This window comes from Fusarium coffeatum, assembly GCF_003316985.1.
Source record: "Fusarium coffeatum strain FIESC_28 chromosome Unknown BRIP53273_contig_312, whole genome shotgun sequence".
NCBI lineage: Eukaryota > Fungi > Ascomycota > Sordariomycetes > Hypocreales > Nectriaceae > Fusarium > Fusarium coffeatum.
In genome coordinates, this window is record NW_022158101.1 from 1 (window position 1) to 19,889 (window position 19,889).

A 19,889-nucleotide genomic window follows, 5' to 3' on the forward strand; every position below is an offset into this window, starting at 1 on the left:
GGGGGGGGGGGGGGGGGGGAAGGGTTATGCATGACGTCCAGGCTGTTAAACGGCTCGATGTAAGCGGCAGAGACTTTCCATTGGGTGATGGCGGCAACGGCTCTTGGGCCAGGTCTTCACCTTGTTGGTCTGTGTGCTCAAGGTCAGGCCTCGTGCATTCCCATTTGATGATGCTTTTCAGTCTCCATGAACTTGAGGCATTGTTTCGATACGAGCCAGACTCGTTGATGTTCATGGCGGCTTGAAAGACCTTGGGGTCAATAAAGCACTGCCAGCCACACCATGCCCAAGAAGGAAGTGTAGATCTGTGGGTCGATGGCCCAGTTCTTCCCTTGCATCCATCGAAGACCTTGCGGAAATCTTCAATCGGGGGATCAGGACTAGTGTAGTGATATTTCAGAGGCTGCCAAAGAAGTGCGTGATCGAGATATGAGCGTGGCAGGCCAAAGATAAAGCCTCCAGGATACGCTGGTTCCGAGCGGTTGAGAACACCGAGACAGGCAGACAGCCTATCTTGATGCGATAGCTCTCTCCCATTGTAAGGACAGATTAGGTCCGCGTAGAGACTAAACTCGGGCCATGACGGCGTCTCCATACGTCCGATAAATGTCGAGGTAGATAGACCTGAGAAATCGTTTTCATGGAAGTCGGCCGTTTCCTGTTGATTTGATCGAAGCTGATCTGAATCCCACACGGCATTTTCGCATTGCCAAAAGACAAGATATCCAAGGGAGAACACAACCCGTCTACTAAGGATATGTTCCTGGTATGTCCAAGCCCTCGTTGCCCAATCTGTTCTTGCCAATGCTTGATAGTAGGTACGAACAACTTTATGCGAGGGTTGGCCCTTCATTCGCAATGCTTTTACTTCAGCGTTCCGAATCGAATCGTCGGGGCTAAGGTACAGTCCAAATTCTGCTGCAGCGACAATTGTCAGAGTGGCTTCAGAGTAGATTCGATCCATGTCCATGAACTCGGCAGCTTTATGTGGACCGTCTTGGACGATGCAAAGTCTATCCACCCACAAATATCGTGTTCCCATCGCAGCTGTTAATTCAATGGAATCTATGATAGCCTTGGATAGTTGATGTATGTGTTGGTCCAATGAGTTGATTGTGGTCAGCGAGTAAATGTTGTGGCTCAGTAGCTGCAGTCTTTCCTTCTCGTTTGAGACGTTTCCCCATGTGTAACTGAGGGCAAAATATCTACCTTTGACATTTCCTCGAACTATGCATTGATCATTGACGTCAATGAGCCAAGATGGGCGCCGATCTTCTCTGCTCGTTAGACCCTCATTGCTGGAAATAGCTCCGTGTTGAGAGTCAATGCAGGTTGCGGTGTGGCAGCTGAGGCAGGTGGACAGCCATTCCCTAATTGTTGACGCAATCACGGGACTCGTGTCGGCAGCAGGAACATGAGACATTTTATGAAGGTCAATCTCGCGATAATGGAGTAGCGAAATGTCAGGTCAATGACTGTGTATGGAAGTTCATTCTTTTCATAGCTTATAAATGGGCAAATAATAGTTACACGAAGGATCTTTATTCTGTCATATTTATGATTATCTAAGCACGCTAGTCTGTTTCAAGGCAAATTTCTGTCATAATACCTTCTTTATATGCAGCGCAGCGTGGTTGTGTCTATGTCAATGGATTAATGGAAGAATATTATATCGTCGCTCTCGCCGTCACTATTTCAATTACGTTCAGTTACAGCAACGTGCCGGTAGTTTGTATAAATTGCTCAATCTCAGCACTCTTGTGATGCAGCATTCTATGGCCATAGAGCCGTCTTGGTCCAACGGGCAATTGCCTGATCCCATAAATATTTGGTTCGTTGGTGGAGACGAGCGCTAGAAGCTTGCCAAAACTCAACCATGTCGGGCTGAACTGCATATACCACCCATCCCTCTGAGCTTATTCCCTCCTCTCCATTCTCCTGCACTAGCAAAGACTCTTCCAGACGCTTTTCCACCAATTCAGGATCATCCAATGGTTGGCTTTGCTTCGAAATCATTGCAGTCACCTTGGCTTTGATAGACCGAGCCGCGAAGTCTTTGTCGCATTCGTCTCGAGGCAAAGACTTGGCTTTCCCGCGCAGACGGATTTGACGCCCCAGCTGAGGCCAGTAGAAAGTAAGAGCCACGTTGTTATTGGCCGAGATTTGTCGTCCCTTGGGACTCTCGGCCTTGAAAGCAAAGTGCCATCCACGATCGTCAATATTCTTCAGAATAAGGACGCGCGCGTCAGGCCGGCCTTCGTGATCAGTCGTTGAGAGTGTGACAGCGTGTGGCTCTGGGACTTCATGGGCTATGGCTTCGTCGAGCCATGCTTCGAAGGCTTGCTGCGGGGTTTTGGGGAATGAGTCAAAGCTCATTTTGGGATGGGACGATCCCTGCAGTACAGGGAGAGCGCGAAGTTTAGATTGGAGGGTGTTGGTTGCCATTTTATTAGCTCGGGATGCTTGGGATATTCGCCTTGGTGGAGGGGTAAGTATCGGGTTGAGAATCTACATCGGTGAATATCTCAGGTTAGAACGCCGAAGCATGAGTTATTAAATATGCATCAATTGACTGGTCTGATCAACTTGTTCAGGGAATGAGTAATAGGTCTGTGAGTCTAATCCGACATCGGATATTGCCAGCTACTTCCAGCTATTTCCGTGATAAGTAAGCTTGAGGAAAGCAATGGTGACCATTCAATCATGCTTATATATCAGGAATTGGTCCTCTCAAAACTAAAGTTCCATGTGCCTTTTTTACTCGCAGTGTCATCTGAAGACCCTTTGATCCCAACATGCTGCAAAACACTCGGCACAATGGCATACTTCTTCAAGTCGTGCTTATCAGCAAACTCCTCGATGAGAGAGTCGCCAGCGATATCCTCCGACGCTGTATAAAGACTCTCTTCCAAGGCAGGTAGATGCTGAGTCGGTATGACAAGGCCTTGTGCGCAGCAGCCATAGTTCTGCATTTCGCGAATGCCTTCTATGTAAGGGTCCACCATTAGTCTCCCAGCCAGGAAGTAGAGAATAACGAATGAAGCCGTCCAGAATGTTATGTGTCCAAGGTTATACCTGTGGGTATTGAGATGAAACTTCGACCATCGACGTAGGTCTGCTGCGACGATAACAAAATAGATAACCAAGACCATACTGTAGAAGACCAGCGACCGAAAAAGGTATATCGGCCACTCCTCGGAGTTCCAGCCAAGGTATGTTTCAGAGTAGAATAATCGAAGATATAACCAATTCGCAGAGTCTCCACTTCGTTCGAGATGTTCTAGACCCCTCGATAGCTTGTCAAGCCAGTCTCGAGCGGCAATGACATCATCTTCAACTAGGACAAAGTAGTCTGCCTCTGTTCTACGGCAGTTTGCGATCAGGCTTGCGTAGTCGCGGTGTATTCGGTCGTTTCGTACCGTGGTCTTGTCTTGTTTCGATGAGATCGGTTCTGTCTTGCGGTATTTAGTCGGTAAAGTTGAAGGAGAAGTAACGTTGTAGACAAGGACCTCGTCGGTCAATCGTTCGAGCCACGTTTGACCAAAGGCTGTATGTTTTGTCGGTTCATCGTCTGCGAGTAGGACGATAACATGCAGAGACCTTCTCTGGCTAGCATCGAGGCCTTCTAACAGAGATCCAAGTGTTCTTGGCAAGAAATGCTGCTTTGCCCGAGTAACGCTGGGTATTCCGACGCATAATCGGTTCCCTCGGCCCTGTGGGTTGACATCGCGGTATATGGAGCTAATGTTGAGCGGCTCTTCAGCATGGTTAGCAATGTCGATGAGACTATCTGCCTCTCTTTCTCGATGATCGGTATATCGCGTTTCGTATGCCCGGCGGGGATCATAGAAAAAAGATGAGGGATCGGTGTAAGTATATCGTCTACAAAGCTGGAATAGAAACAGCCATATAGTGCCCAGAACGGCATATGTGAGAGTTATTCGATTGCGTCCTACAAGCATGGTTACAAATACCAAGATATCTGATGGTTCGGGACATTAATCACAATTGTTTAGAGCCGTTCTTATGCCGGAATCTAAAATGCTCATGTTTGCGAGGCTGTGCTCTAGGACGTTGAGTTGAGAAACATCTAGCGTCGGCCGCCGCGTGGATTATTTTTCATCACGATCGACAGCTCGGGGACCATCTTTAGGCTTGGCACATGGATTGACAAGGCGTTAATACGAGTAAGCGGATCCTGTAAAACACTACCGTGGATTGGATCTCTTTGAGCTTTGAGTTCCATTGGATTGAACCATGATGCCAATATGTCTCCAAATGGCAGGAACTACAACTTCTTCTCATAACGGCCAACGCACACAAACACTGGGCGTTGGACTTTCCTCAGGGTTACTTATCTAATGACCAATGTTCTTTTTAGAGAGTCATTGGCCATTTCAATCCATCCTCGGACACAGTGAAGAGGCGCAGGATGCTAAAACAGCTGAATAGGCCCGGCTTCTTATCACGAGCTCCACTGGCACGTCACTCAGCTAAAAATAAGGAAGGTCAATGTCAAAGAGAACGAGTTTGGAGGGAAAGCTCCATCTGGTTCCATTAAAATGGACACATCATCAGTACAAATATGTTAGTGAAGAATCCTTCGAAACACGATATCGTATCAATACTGACGATCGGGTGGCTATGCACAACTTCAGCCTCTCGATTGGTCCATGAGTCGGCCGACACGGCTAAGACGGCCCTACAGCCTTACAAACGGCTCTTTAGTAAATGATTACTAAGTCGAGCGAGGATGTGGAACTCGTTTAAATCCTCTACTTATTGCTGTGCTAATCTTTGCAATTTAGAAATAAGATCAGGATCGGACATTCACGTACCAGACGAGGGTTAGCAGTCAGCACTCCGTTTATGAACTTGCGTCTTCTATCTAAAGTCTAATATACAAGGTCGATCTACTTTGCGATAACGCTGGCTGGAACGGAAACCGGAGCAGACTCGACTCTACTCTCCTCATCTATAGGAGCCTCTCTCTTGGGAGAAAGCCAGTGCATGTGAGAGTCCACAACAGGACCCTGGTACGCAACACCATCAACTTGGACAGGATCTTCCATGGCGAGATACATGTACCAGTAATAAACGCCAACAAACATACCACCACCAATGATGTTGCCAATCGTAGCAGGGATCATACCCTTCCAAATGTAGAGACCGACGGTCAGGTCCGGGGTCTTTAGCCAGATGGCTAGGCTCATGTAGAACATGTTTGCTACTACGTGCTCGAGACCGAGAACAACGAAGGCGAAGATGGGCCACCACATACCGATGACCTTTGATGCAAGATCTTTGGCTTGGATTCCGAGGAAGACGGCTAGGCAGACCAGCCAGTTGCAACCAATGGCTTTGACAAATATTTGATGGACTTCGGGTGCGATTTGTTTCTTGGTAGCGAAATTGATGGCGACTTCTTTGTAGGGGTCTGCGTCGAAAACGCCGCCGTCTACAACCGATGTTAGTTCCCATCATATCATATATGCACAAGGCGTCAGATAACGTACATCCCATGATGATAGACATAACAAATAATGATCCAGCAAGATTACCGAAATAGCAAAGGAACCAATGCAATAACATTTTGCGAATAGGTAGCCGGCCTTGCAGAACAGCCGTCAAAGTGAACTAATACCATCAGTAACAGTTATATTAATTTGCAGTCGTCCAACTCACCATGGTTGTGGCAGTAAATAGATCCGCGCCGGTAAGTACCACAAGCACTAAACCAAGAGGGAAAACGCCCGCGCCAAAAAGCTTGACCAGACCAGGCGCATTCTCAGCGTACCATGGAGCAGTCATGGCGCATAATGAAACGCCACAGCCAAAGCCAAGAAGACAACCTGCTGAAACAGCGGACAAAAAGATCTTGTCGGGTCGCATGTTTCCTCTCTTCACACCAGATCGGGAGACCAGCTCGATGGTCTCCTGCGGCGTGTATGCCGCCAAGTTGGAGATGCTAACCACAAGTGGGTTGCTCATGATGTTGACTTTGTTGGAATTAATTGATGAATAATTGAAGCGATGATGAATACAGAAATGGAATACTACAGGATTTCTTTAAGTTTTATATAAATTCCACCAATTCTAGTGTAAGCTGATCGCAGACCCAACTCCGTCCAAACCCTTGGTATGGCGCCGACATTATGGTAATCACGCGAGATTCACGTATGATCGGTGGACAGTTCTTGATTGATTTTTGTCTGTGTCTAAGAAAAATCTCCACATGGCTAAAAACCCTAGCACTACAGAGCCGCAAGGGCGGCGAATGCGGGTAGTTAGTCATCGGTTATCGGAAAAATTGACCGTCGGGAGTGAAAGTGACAAAATAACATGTGTATGTTGTATGAGCTTTAGGTGACTTTTGGATGGCTTATTTTAAGCTACCTTATCATTAGTGGATATATTTTTCTGCTACCTGGTGGTCAGTCTTATCACCTCTCCACTCGTCGAATGATTTGTGAAATAAAGATCTCCGGAGTTCCTGAATGTGATGCCTGAGGCTTCTATACATCGCGGTCAGGGGTCACAGTGGATCACCTTCTTAACTACCGAAACGACACGAGTGGCTGGTTCATTTTCCCTCCCCGTTTCAGGATCTAAGCTTTATCTGAAATCTTACATCTTGGTTCTCCGCTCACTATCAGCCGTCACGACGTCAAACGGCAGTATCACCTCCCTTTTCTTTTCTCGCGGTGAACGTTACGAAAACGATCACTACCAACCCCAAAAGCTGCCTTGGGCTCTCTTTTGTTAGATGCCCTCCTTTTAGGTCGACCTCGAGCGTCTCAATGCCCGTTGTTTCAATTGCCCAGTGAGATCCTAGCCAAGATCGTCGACGAGCTCCATGACGACTTTAGCACCCTTAGCAAGCTCGCACTTGTCAATTCCGACTGTTGCAGGCTTGCTCGAACTCGCCAATGTGCCGAGTTCAACTTTGACCTCAGTGGACAAAAGCTTTTATTCATCAAACAACTCTATGACGCTTTATTGGATGTAGTTGCGGGTGACAATGGGCGACGATTCGTCACCTCACAGTGCGTACGTTATTGTAACTTCTCAGTCGATCATCTCTGGGCCAGATATTTCTTCCCCAAATCCTGGGCACGTTTCTATCATGAGGATAGCTATAGGGATATAGAAGCGGATCGATCCGATGAGGACGACAAGTATGCCGTTCTTCGTACGACAACAACCTTCGGTGTTTCCTTGATGAAGAATCTGGAGACCCTGGTCTGGATAGACCCCGTCGTGAAGGATCAAGCCACTTTCACAAGGCTCTTTGCCCAGACAACAGCCCATACCCTTAAGCTATCCAACATTGTGCTGGACGGAGAATGGCCTTTGCAACCCATATTAGCCAGACCAGGTCCCCCTATACGTTCTCTAGACATCGATATCACTCTTGTGGTACCCCATAGTGAGAGTAGGGGCCTGGCGCGCGATGACAGCATGCCTGACCAGGAAAACACTATTTTTGAATCCATTTTCAAGCTCTGCGGACCGACTCTCGAGTCTCTGACATGGCATTACCCGCCGAGTAGGGCAAGGAAGCCATTTTCCATCGATCTAGACACAGATTCATTCCCCAATCTTCGTCATCTTCGAATCAATGATGACTGGCTTGAGATGGCTGCAGACAAGGTTCTGAGTGCGCTACTTTCTTGTCCCCTGAGGTCTCTTGAGCCTAAACGTGCTGCTATGAAGCTCTTGTACAAACGCGAACCATATGAAAATCTTGAAAACCTGGTTTTAAACCATGTTGACGATTAGAAGCGTGTTACGGATTTGGTCCTCAACCACAGTCAGCTTCATAAGCTCTACCTCACACAAGGCCGTTCCAAGGATAGCACCGACTTCGATCGTCTGCTGCTTGGGATGGGCCAGTTTAGCAATCTGCGCTCCCTTCTTATGGTCTGGTCTGGAGGAGGACGCGATGATGATTTCGACTGGAAGATCTCCCGCAGCGCATTGCACGCCATCTCCGAGATGAAAGGGTTGGAGCAACTGACTCTTGGGTGCTTCATAGGCGATAATACAAGCGGCAGCTACGAGGATTATGACTATGATGATCCAGAGAACAAAGTGCCTCAGTGGAATGTTGACCACGATATGCTCCAAACGCATCTCTCAGGTCTCAAGAATCTCAAGAAACTAGCTTTCCATGGTGATACATACAAGCGTCCTATAGCACCGAATGATGACTGGGCGGATGTGTGTGCAGCCACACAGCCTGGCAGCGACTATCTGGATGTCGTGGAGAGTGACGCATACAAGAGTGTTCCTTCCGTTCAGGAGAGAACACACCTTCGAGTGGTAAAACACGCCAACGCTTGGGCCAAAGATCTACCTCACCTGGAACGGATGGTTTGTGAACAGCGGCCCATGGAGTTCATTACGAACTATAAAGGACTTCGCAAGGCATCACCTCTTGGGACACTCAAAGATGAGTGCAGGACGTATATTAATCGGGTATTTGGACTTGCGTCCGAAACTGAGGTAGCCTTCCGCTTTCTTTAAGGTAATATGATTATCACATTGGGTAGTAGGCAAAAGGGTCCAGGGTCAGCTAGTATAGATAGTTTTTGAGTTTTTCCGAGGCGTAAGTTCCTAACATACACATCGAATCAACTAATATATGGTGCCATATGGTGCTGTAGCCGTTTGAAGAGAGTTCGACTGAAGAAGAAGGACACTGGGCCAGGTTTGAAGGTTAAGAAGAACAATTAGCAGGTCCTAGAGTGAGCGTTAAGTGACTGGCAGTTGGCAGAAACCGATACTGCTCGGCTTCATCACACATGAGCTTTGTTAGGAATCACCAAGGCGCAGTGCTCTACGGTGCTGCGCGGTACTGGAGCATAGTGGGTGTAATTGATGCACGGGGAGTTCTTCTTATACATGCAACGGCGCAATCAGGATATCACAATACCGTTGCCGCTTCAAATCGTCATTATGAGACTAGCGCTAGTGTGAGAATCTTTGTGTAGAGGCTGTTTGAAATGCTGCCTGATAGAGAAATAAGCGTACCAATTCATCATAAGCTAAATTATTTAGTAGATAAACCTCTCAGAATCCTTTGGACTTCGCACAACTTCAGCCTGGGCGAAACCAAGCCGGGATCTTCCGTTGACATGCCATGCCCCATATCTGACGGGGCCAATTAACTCAGTCGATTTCAAGATGTTGCCGACATTCATATTAGGATCGATTTTACCCATCACAGGATGCGTCTCGGGCATGCCCAAAAACGCGACTACTACCTCAAATGGATTCAGCGATACACGGCGCCCAAGCTCCCAAAATCCCCAAAAAAGCGGCAGAATGGCCAGCATGCCAGCCGTGGATACTAAGAGTGCGATGGCCATTTTGCTGTAGTCCGTCTCGAAAACCGACTGCATTATGCTTTTTTCAAACTCAGTAGTCTGACTGTTGGTAGTGTTTTCGTGTGCGTATTGTATGCTCGCCCTGAAGGATATTTCTCTGGCGGCCTCAATTATGTCCTCCATCGGGTTGGTCCACGTGTCCATGCATGATGGCTCACTACCGTTTAGCAACATGTGTTGGGTTGCTGGGAGGCCCGAAGTGAGGAGCTCCGTTCCCCAAATGGTGGTACGTTTCATAAATGCGTATGAGGTAAAGACGGAGGAAAGAATATTGCTGAAGCCGCCCAATATGTTGGATTGCCCCATACCCATAGGGATCATATGTCTGAATGTTGAAGCTCGATTAGTCTCAGATATTGTTCATAAATCGAGCAGGACTAACCTTGACTCAACGAAGACATCGTCATGCCACGTTCCTTGCAATGTCACTTTTGCGCCTTCTGTGACAATAGGGTATTTAGTTATTCCAGCAGTAAGATCGCACGTTTGGATTTTGAGATCGCCGCTGCAGTCATTACTGGGTTTCCAGAGGGTTGTGAACCGTAATCGTGAGCCGTTCTTACTGGAGTATATTTCAAGCCCTCTGTATTCCGTAACATTTATCTGGAAAAGATAATCTCCTCCTGCCGTCGCCGCCGGTGATGAAACTTCGGCGCTAATATCGAATCTACGAGACCTCTAAGTGCAGTTGACCGCAAAGCCAAACCCCTAACAGCAGCAGAATCGGTTGGCGAACGCACTGCAAACGACCCCCAATAGAAGACTTACTTGTACAGTGCTTGTGCAATTATCACAGGACGAGTTGTAAGCACGGACTACGTCTCGGCTGCTGTAAGACTGGGCAATCCTGCTGAAATTCGAAGTAAGGAAGAAGATATTCGTGTTTCGGCCACTGAGATTTGCACCATAACCATATGGAAGCTCTCGTGCAATATGGAAGTTCATAGATTCTCGTATTGTAGAGTATTGCGTAGTCGTCAAAGTTGCACGCTGGATCAATGGGTTACGAAGCATCGACAGGGTAACTACAATAGAAGCTAAAATGTATAAGTCCATTAGTCCTTTGATTGTTTGATAACTTCATCACGCACTTACCAAACCCAAGTCGTTTAGATCGGAGCCTGGCCAAGTTGCATACAGCTTCAAGAAGACTAGTAGAGGATGCATATATCGCTTCGAGGTTTGGTAACTTCAATCGTTAGAAAAATACACTGGTTGAGGAAAGGTTGCATGCTCACTGTAGTCGATTTGCAAGCTTGCCTCCAGAACGAGTGAGCCGCGCCTTCTGCTAAAGCATGTGCTAGGAACGCACCACTTATAGTAGAGGTTAAAGCCAGCCAAACTGTCGGTTGCATACGACTATCCCATTGGTCTACTGGTGTTTGATCAGATAGAACCAAGACAACGACAACGACAATTGTACCTATAGGAACCAATTTAGTAACAGGTCCGTTTGATCTTTGGATATGGCTTTTTTGCTTACTAATTAACGAGAGAAGCCATGAGCTAAAGCCTTTTAGAGGGAATCGCTTCCAGAACCCGGGTTGCCATGGTTCACTGAGACGATCATTCATGCCATCCATTAAAGTATGGGACCCTCGATGACCAGGGCTTTCTGCCGCGGGTTTGGCAGATGGTAGCTCATCCATAGGCACGTAACCGTGGTTAATTGTCCCCATCTTGTAACCATTTTGGTAGTTGTAATATGCACGCTAGTAATACTATTATGTTATCCAATCTTGTTTTTGATAATTATACAACCTACCTGTGATAAGGTTGGGAGATGTAGTTTTTTCATAGCGTCAAATATGGGTCAAATCAATCGTGGGATAATCCTAGCATACTTTAAGCTTAAAGACAAATTTCGCTAATACTGTCTCTAAGGTCAGCAATTGGGTTGCGTATGAGTACAGCGCCTAGAAACAAGTCAGTCTCGAGGAACTAGGGGAAAATAGAACACGAAAAGAAAAGAAGCAAAAAAAGGGGTAGGGAGAAAGAAAATACAGTATAGTGCGTGTGGACCTCGTATAGATTGTGATTTGCATGACTCGTGGATTTTATTACATAATATCATCTAGGTTCCACTTTCAGATTATAAGTATAAACTGTTCAGGTCAAGGATAAAAAGAATAAACAGAGAGCTACTAAGCAATCTTTCCTCCTTAGAGTAGGTACTAATCATCTAGTTAATGCAGAAGTGACTTTTTTTTTCATCCCAAGATTTAAGCATTTATTTCTTTAAACAAGGAAGCCTCAGTTTATTTATAACAACGTTCCAGTCGATCTGTTACTTGTTGAAAGTCCTTAAATCTTAGGCTTCGTCTAGTGGACAACTAAGCGAGCTATATACAATCTACAGAGCATATTTAAACAGTGGGCTCTTTTCGCCCATACGAACAAGATCCTCCTCACTATAACGCTGTCGAATCTCCTCTTCGGTCATCTTGGCTTTCTTTGCGTTGCCTCTCTTGAGCAGAGTCTCGAGTAAGACAACCGCAACGATACCAGCTAAGCCAAAGGCAAGTGAAGTACCGTATCCAACAGGATATCTAGGTGCCTCACGTTCGAGGTAAATGTAGGAGCCGATGAGACCACCGATGTTACCGACACAGACAAGAAGTCCGATGTTGACGGATCGCTTGGCTGGGTCTGGGGTGTTGGCAACGTTCCATGCGTTGACTCCTGGAAGGATAGGATACATGCTGGTTCCATTAGTATGTATTTATTGAAGGGTGGTTAGAAGGCACTTACCCAAAACATGCCAGGCAGACAGCAAAGTAGCAAACGGCGATGTTGTTGTCGATGTCACCAGACTTGACAAACAGGATGATGAAGGCAGTAACAAGACAGCACTGGGGTCCCAAGATGAAAGGCGCTCGCCAAGAGTACTTATCAGCAAATATCGCAAATGCATAAGCTGAGATAGCTCCAATAGCATATGGAGGAATAGTCATAAGCTGAGCATCACTAGAAGTATAGCCCATTCCACGAAGAATAGTAGGCATAGTGAACTTCATAGCATAGTTGGGAACAGCGTTGGACCAGTTGGCAAAGAATAGAAGCCAGATCTTGTAGTCGAGAAGGATATCCTTGAAAAGGCGAAGGTTGAAATGATCGTTCTCCTTGTAGTCAGAAGGTACGGAGGAGCGGCGCGCAAGTTGACGAAGTTCGAGATATCGGATCTCGTCGGCTTCGAGCCAGCGTGTAGATAGAGCTGGAGAATCACAGAGGAGGAAAAAGCACATGATAGCGACTACAACGGTGAAGAGACCTTCGATGAGGAAGATCCAGCGCCAGCCTTCAAGACCTGCCATGCCGTCCATCTTGGCAATGGCAAAAGCAAGAAGACCAGAGAAGGCTCCACCTGTAGCAGCAGAGGTATATAGAATCGCGATTCGGGTCTGGGTCTCGTTGGGAAGGTACCAGTTGGAAATGATAAGGATCGCGCCGGGTAGGAAACCAGCTCTGGGCAAGGTTAGACTGAGACCTGTGACGCATTCTGGAGACTTACTCAAAGATACCGAGGAGGAAGCGAATGGCCAATAGACCAGCGTAGTTTTGAACGAGGGCAGTCAAAGTCATGATAACACCCCAGCAAAAGACAATGCCTCCCATGTATACTGATGGTCTCTTGAACCTGTGAAGGATCATGTTGGAGGGGACTTCGCAAAGGACGAAAGGGATGAAGAAAATGGCGGTGACGATGTTGTACTCGATACCCTTGAGGTTCAAGTCAACGGTCATACCTTCGATCTTGGCATTTCCTACGTCAAGTCAGCCATTGGCACTAGGGCCAAGTCAATTGCACACATACCAATGTTTGTCTTGTCCAAGTACGCGATAAGATATAGAAGTACAAGCATAGGGATGAGTCGCATCTATCCATGTCAGTATCGCGTCGCTACCATCTTCAGTCATTGGACAACTTACATCAACCTTTCGCACAACTGCCTTCTTGCGCTCTTCAGGGAAGTTGTTGACGAAGTCTGCATCATTCTCCGACAGACCGCCCATATGTTCGGCGTGCATTGTGCCAGACTTCTCGTCGCGAGAAAGCTCACGCTCGATATCGGGAGTTTGAGTAGCCATGTTGAGCTGATTTCTTCTAGTAGAAACAAAAGAAGATTTATGATAAAAGAGGAAGGTGAACTGATCGTCTAAAGTGTTGTTTTTATAACCACCTTGACTGCTCAGGTGAACAGGGAGAGTCGTAACATTGTTGGTAGGAAACAGGTCAGTGCTGTAGAATTTTCCCCGGAATCTGGGGTGAAAGTGCGGAGAGATGCGGGGGATGATTCGAGATCTTGAACTAGCCCTTAACGAACAAATCAATGGTATTTCCGGACTGCAATCTAAGCTGTTGAGGGACTGGGGTGATTATTGAGTTTGCCGAAGTCGCAGCTTGGGCGTTGTTGGAATCCGGGAATCCGAGGTTAAGTCTCCGGACTTCTGTGTGGATATGTCCGGAAAAGGAATCCGGACTCACAACAACCTCTTTCTGGTCGGTAGACAACAGCGGAGAGACTCCGGAAACGTCGGACTCATTCGGCACGAAAGTCTCAAGTTCACCAGTTCGCCTCTCTAGATGTGAGGCCGAGGCGCGAGGTGAGGGCCTCTCTTTAGATATATAAGAAGATATCAAACTCGACACATGGGAAATAAATCATCAATACAATTACATCAACAATCTAAATCACAACAGACAAACAACAAACTCGAACATCTTCGAGTTACATCTTAACTCTTCTACATCTGAACACCACTACTACCTTCTCCAACCACCAATCATCACCATGTCTTTCGATCTCAAGGGCCTTGTCCCCGCTCCCGTCACCCCCTTCACCAAAGATGGCAAGGTTGATTACGATGCCATCCAGCGTCTAGGCTCTTGGCTTGGAAGCATCGATGGCGTCAAGGGTCTCGTTGTCCTCGGACACGCCGGAGAAGGAACCTTCCTTACCCAGCAAGAACAAGTCGACACCATCAAGGCCTTTGTCAAGTCCGTCGATAACAAGATCCCCATCATTGCTGGTATTACTGGCGAGGGTACTGAGGTCGCTGCTCTTGAGGCTAAGCGTGCTAAGGAGGCTGGTGCCCAGGCCGGTCTTCTCTACCCTTCTCATGGCTGGCTGCGATTCGGATACCAGCCTGGTGCTCCTCAGGATCGCTACAAGGTTGTCTACGAGGTCTCCAAGCTGCCTCTGATTCTGTTCCAATATCCCGACAACACCAAGGCTACCTACAACCTTCAGACTCTTCTTGACATCGCTGCTCAGCCCGGTGTTATTGCCATGAAGAACGGTGTCCGTAACATGCGCCGCTGGGACCGTGAGATCCCTGTTTTCCGTCGCGAGCGCCCCAATGTTCCTGTCCTCACTTGCCACGACGAGTACCTTCTCCACACTGCCTTTGACGTCGATGGCATGCTTGTCGGATATGGTGGTATCGCACCTGAGCCTCTTCTCGAGATGATCGCGGCCGGAAAGGCCAAGGACTACGCCAAGGCTCGTGAGATCCACGATCAGCTTCTGCCCGTCACCAGTGCTGTCTACCACCGGGGCTCGCATATGGAGGGTACCGTTGCTTTGAAGCACGCTTTGGTTGCCCGGGGTATTCTTGATCACGCTACAGTGCGATCACCACTGATGCCTTTGCCTGAGGGTGCTGAGGGAGAGATTCACGCTGCCATTTCATCGGCTTCGCTGAAGAAGGTTGCTTAGATATTTGTATAGCATAGCCATTATAGCAATAGAATTTCTTTTACTTTAACTACAATGGGTTAAGTCAATGTGGCTTGCTTCAATCTTCGGTGTCCAGACGAGAAATGGTTATCTTCACTCAGCTCCCTACTCACAACCAGCCTAAATCTGTAGGGTAAATGAGAAAACATTCACTGAACAATCAGTGTTACGGTCATTCAGATCTGGTCTGGGCTTATGGCACTACTCTTCATGGAATCGGACTTTCTCTGGCTACGGCAGTAACTGTATCGTAGTCTATCAGAGTATATCTATATAAAGGTGACCAAATCGCAAGCTACAGAGCGCTGAGGACTCAGTGGCCGTGATGAGCCATTCTGCTTGTTAAAATCCAGCGCCAACAGACAGACCTCGGCAGCACTTAAACGAGTGTCTATACGAGGTTTTACGAGTCTTAACGAGGAACCAAGTCTCATTTAGGACTAGACAGCTGAACTCTGTACATAACAGCATTCTCTACCCCCGCAAAAGTGGGTGAGAATTTTCTAAGCTGAAGTCGCTTTGCCAGTAATCCGAGTTATCCATCAGATTTGTCCCGAGCTATAACCCCGCACCCCGGTCTCCCTCCAAAAAGTCTCGGATTCTTAAACTCTCCACCTACACATTTCCGGTGAATCCGATGGCTACCCCAGTTACCTCAACACCGCTATCCGAAGCATCAACATGCACGAATACAGGAAATTCTCGATCAAAACGAATTCTACCACTTTCCACAGATGTATCCCGCGAATCCGAAAATCGCCGGAAGGCTTCCAAGGTCAGCAGAGCTTGCGACCACTGCAAACTCAAGAAGCTCAAATGCTCTGGGACGCTCCCTTGCGAAGGATGTACGAAGAGGAAAGTGAATTGTCAATATGATGCGGCGTATCGAAGAGGCAGACCGCCGACACCACCAACGGTCGGGACACAGAGACGCTCTATGAGTTCGACGCCTTCTGCTGTTCCGCAGTCACATCCTGTGGAGGAGAATCCGGAGCTGGGAACAACAAGATCTTCTTCACAAGGACCTTCTGGTCTTGAGACGACTGAGATTGAAGGTCAGTTCTTTGATCCTACTTCGAACTTGACCTTTATCCATCGGGCTTGGAAAAGGTTAGCTCAACAGAACCAACAAACGGATTCGGGTCTTTTGACAGGTTCTGAAAATCTTCAGCCCCTCATGTCAGCTGGCGATGTACCCTTCATGTCTAAGGGCGACCAGAGCCTATTGTTCGTTAGTCATTCAGCAGCTCTAGAGCTGTTCACTTATTACTTCGAGAACTGCGTTGTGACATATCGGGTTCTGAATCAACAATACTGTCTTGCTTGGTTTGAAACTGTCATTAGCAATTGGCATAATGGACAGCCTCTGGAAATAGATGTCGGGCATGCAAAAGCTGCCGTTGTTCTTACCATTCTTGCCATTGCCAGTTTCCGTCAACACAGGATCACAGAACAAAGGTCGATGCCAGGAGTGTCACTACTATCTCAACAGAGCGAACAGTATTTCCTCGCAGCGTCTGACCTGACGGCTCAAGAGACCGGACTACCTCGACTGGAGTCGGCACAAGCTCGCGTTCTCCAAGTTCTGTATCTACTACAGACATCGCGTATGAACCAAGCCTGGTATGTCTTTGGAAACACAGTTCCTATAGTCACGGCACTGGGCCTACATCGGAAGTCTGGTCAGTACCGAAATGCAGGTCGACAGCCGACGGACTACATCATATCCGAGTGTCGCAAAAGAACTTTCTGGGTGCTTTATACTCTAGACAAGTACTTGGCCGTGGTTTTTGGTCGACCTCGCTTCTACCATGATGGTGACGCCGACCAGGATTTTCCGGATAGAGTCAACGATGAAGATATGACACCAGAAGGCCCGTCGCCTACAGAGCCAGCGATGGATTGCCATGTTGATGCAGTGATATTTCATGCGAGGTATGGATATGGGATAGCAATTCCCTTTCTCTACTGACAGTATTCTAGGATTGCAATTATTATTGAGAATGTATCTCGCCAGGTTTACTCTCTGAAGCGGATGCGATCGGAGGAGCGTCTGGCGGCTGCCCAAGGCTTCATCCAACAGCTTCAAGATTGGAGGCAAGCCTTGCCACCTCAATTTGGCTCCGTACGCCCATCTAGTCTCATACCAATATTTTCTCGACAATCGACAGCCTTGAAACTCGCTTATTGTCACGCTGTGATGCATACAACCCGACCATTTCTTTTGGATCACTCAGATAACTGCACTCCTGCATTACAAGATTGCGTAACGCAGTGTATAGGTGCAGCGAAGCTTGCCCTCGAGACAGTCGATGGTATGTTCTCCGAAAAATCTGTACTCTTCCATGCTTTATGGTGGATGCCCTACGTAACATTCTGTGCACTGGCAGTTGTCTATGTGTGGGATATCCAGCAAAGGAGTAACGAGTCGGCCGACTCTAGCAACACTCTGCTCTTCGATCTAGCAGAGAAATGCCAGAATCATCTAGCAAGGACCATCTCCGCTGAGTCTGCTAGCCGAAGATACAGCATTATCATTGAGGAGCTACGACAGGAAGCGAGACAAGGTCCACAGCACGCAAGTCGACCATCGCATATGATAAACTGTCACGACGAGTCACTTCTCACCAGCGATCATGAGTCTGGAACGAGCATAGATGCGCTGGGCTCTATGTTTGAAGATTATGAGTCTTCTAGCTCTGGTCTTATGTCAATTATGAATCCACTAAGTCAGTGGCAGCCGACTGACTGGCTGGATCTAGACTCCTCGGTATGTACAGTATCATCTTCTAACAAACAGTTAGCTAACAGTGCAGGCTTTTACATTCTGTTCCCAGCTTGATAATTTGATGATATTTTAAGATATGTTTATAATGTCCACGATAATGCTACATAGTTTATAACAAAATATCTTTGTTTTCTCTTTTCCTTGCGTTAAGGTCCTTTAGCCTATTTATATATCGTTTACAACAATAGCTACACTCCTTTGCATAAGCTATAATTGAGGGTAGCAGTGTTATAAAATAAAATCAGTTAAATATAAATCTATTAATTATGCTACATAGGGTAGCAGTTTGAAATTCGTTAATAGGATAACTAGTATTGTATTAAAAGTCTATATATATCTTCTACTCTGTGCATCCAGGGCAGGCAAAGCACGATAGATTATCCTAGGGCTAATTTATTAAAGCGTCCTTTATTATATTAAGGGGGATAGGGCTATCTGTTGTAGATAATACTTGCTTATTATATATATTATATTATATATACTTTATAATTTTTACTAATTACTATAAGGCTTACTTATACTAGTATAAGCCTTTTCTTAAGTTTATATACTTTATAGTAAACTTATATCTTAAGCTTAATATATTTAATAAGTAAGTACTTTAGTAAAGTAAGTACTTTAAAAATCCTAGCTATTATCTTTTAATTACTAATAAAAGTAATATAATCTATTTAAATAATTAAAATTACTATACTTTTATTTATATATATATATTATATTACTTAATAATTTATTTTATATCTTATCTTAGATAATTATATTCTTTTTCTTATAGTTATTTAAATATTTTAGTAATACCTTAGTATTTATATTATAAGTATAAATAAAATTTACAAAGGAAGTTACTATCTTTAATAGTTTTAGTAATCTTCTTACTAGGGTTATATTATAAGTATTTTTCTATATATTCTTTTATAGATTCTTCTAGTATTAGTTTATTATAAATATATTTTATTAGTTTTTATATTTCCTAGTAGTTAGAGTTATATTTTATTTCTAAGTAATAGTAGTTAAAGATATTAGGAAATATATTATAGTATTTTAGTAAATAGATCTTATCTTTATAGCAGGGGTATATATTTTCTTTTTTAGGTTTTTCCTAGGCCTAGTTAATAAAGTCCTTTAGGCTATAAAGTTATCTTTTCTAATACTACCTATAGATTAGTAATAGTATAGGTATTTTCTTATTTTAGTATATTAGGCAGGTTTTAATTACTACTTTTAACTAAGAATACCTTATATAATAGTTTAATTTATTACTAGGTATATTTACTAGTTTACTAATATCTAAGTAATAGTATTTCTAATATTTCTTAGTTATAATCTTATAAAAGTCTAAGTATAGTTTTATTATTAGCTAGCTAGTAGCCTTATACTATTCTTCTAGGGTTACTAATTTCTTTATTTATAATATGTATTTTATAAAAGTAGTAAATTAGTATTTTCCCTTCTTATTTTTCTTAAGAAGTTACTTTTATAATTTAAATATAATTTCTTTTTTAAAATCTAATTTATAGCTAATTATATTAGTATATCTATTATTAAATCCTTTATAGTATATAATTATAAAATTAAATCTATATAGGTATTTAGCATAGTATAGTTATTATTAGTTTAGTTCTTATATTATAGTAAAATATAAGATATTTTAATAATTAGTATATACCTTAACTTAATAAGTACTTTCTATAAAGTAGTAATAGAATTCTTTAAAGTAATTAATAATAGCTAGAAATTCTTTATTATAAATTAAATATTATAATTCTATATTATATAACTTATAAAAATAAAAGGTAATAGGGTAATATAATAGTTAGGTTTTAAATAGGTAAACTAGTCTGTTCTAAGTTTATATTTAACAGAGTTATAGGGTATAGTACTAAGTAATATATTAATATTATATCTCTTAATAGTAAATAGAAGGTATTTAAGTAAAGAAGTATTATTAATAGCTATTAAGCTAAGTAT

General features: G+C 44.8%; 8 protein-coding genes across 8 annotated transcripts; 3 read left to right on the forward strand and 5 right to left on the reverse strand.

Annotated features, from left to right (window-relative positions):
* Positions 1-1,773: 1,773 nt before the first annotated feature.
* FIESC28_10489 (uncharacterized protein) lies at positions 1,774-2,445 on the reverse strand (the record flags this gene model as incomplete). The annotated part of the gene is made up of 1 exon (XM_031164620.1): positions 1,774-2,445. One exon carries the CDS (start codon positions 2,443-2,445, stop codon positions 1,774-1,776), a length of 672 nt encoding a protein of 223 aa, XP_031011314.1.
* Positions 2,446-2,714: 269 nt separating this feature from the next.
* Positions 2,715-3,962, reverse strand: FIESC28_10490 (uncharacterized protein; the record flags this gene model as incomplete). The annotated part of the gene is made up of 1 exon (XM_031164621.1): positions 2,715-3,962. One exon carries the CDS (start codon positions 3,960-3,962, stop codon positions 2,715-2,717), a length of 1,248 nt encoding a protein of 415 aa, XP_031011315.1.
* A 951-nt stretch (positions 3,963-4,913) lies between these two features.
* On the reverse strand, positions 4,914-5,991 carry FIESC28_10491 (uncharacterized protein; the record flags this gene model as incomplete). Its single annotated transcript, XM_031164622.1, has 3 exons — positions 4,914-5,458; positions 5,517-5,637; positions 5,686-5,991. The coding sequence occupies 3 exons, from the start codon at positions 5,989-5,991 to the stop codon at positions 4,914-4,916; spliced, it is 972 nt and encodes a 323-aa protein (XP_031011316.1).
* Positions 5,992-7,021: 1,030 nt separating this feature from the next.
* FIESC28_10492 (uncharacterized protein) lies at positions 7,022-8,529 on the forward strand (the record flags this gene model as incomplete). The annotated part of the gene is made up of 4 exons (XM_031164623.1): positions 7,022-7,050; positions 7,137-7,660; positions 7,717-7,721; positions 7,783-8,529. 4 exons carry the CDS (start codon positions 7,022-7,024, stop codon positions 8,527-8,529), a joined length of 1,305 nt encoding a protein of 434 aa, XP_031011317.1.
* A 530-nt stretch (positions 8,530-9,059) lies between these two features.
* Positions 9,060-11,071, reverse strand: FIESC28_10493 (uncharacterized protein; the record flags this gene model as incomplete). Its single annotated transcript, XM_031164624.1, has 6 exons — positions 9,060-9,717; positions 9,775-10,070; positions 10,161-10,429; positions 10,488-10,581; positions 10,631-10,815; positions 10,876-11,071. The coding sequence occupies 6 exons, from the start codon at positions 11,069-11,071 to the stop codon at positions 9,060-9,062; spliced, it is 1,698 nt and encodes a 565-aa protein (XP_031011318.1).
* A 674-nt stretch (positions 11,072-11,745) lies between these two features.
* Positions 11,746-13,481, reverse strand: FIESC28_10494 (uncharacterized protein; the record flags this gene model as incomplete). The annotated part of the gene is made up of 5 exons (XM_031164625.1): positions 11,746-12,094; positions 12,144-12,857; positions 12,904-13,156; positions 13,207-13,270; positions 13,323-13,481. 5 exons carry the CDS (start codon positions 13,479-13,481, stop codon positions 11,746-11,748), a joined length of 1,539 nt encoding a protein of 512 aa, XP_031011319.1.
* Positions 13,482-14,185: 704 nt separating this feature from the next.
* Positions 14,186-15,112, forward strand: FIESC28_10495 (uncharacterized protein; the record flags this gene model as incomplete). Its single annotated transcript, XM_031164626.1, has 1 exon — positions 14,186-15,112. The coding sequence occupies one exon, from the start codon at positions 14,186-14,188 to the stop codon at positions 15,110-15,112; it is 927 nt and encodes a 308-aa protein (XP_031011320.1).
* Positions 15,113-15,770: 658 nt separating this feature from the next.
* FIESC28_10496 (uncharacterized protein) lies at positions 15,771-17,994 on the forward strand (the record flags this gene model as incomplete). The annotated part of the gene is made up of 3 exons (XM_031164627.1): positions 15,771-17,068; positions 17,117-17,903; positions 17,950-17,994. The coding sequence occupies 3 exons, from the start codon at positions 15,771-15,773 to the stop codon at positions 17,992-17,994; spliced, it is 2,130 nt and encodes a 709-aa protein (XP_031011321.1).
* Between the last annotated feature and the right edge of the window lie 1,895 nt (positions 17,995-19,889).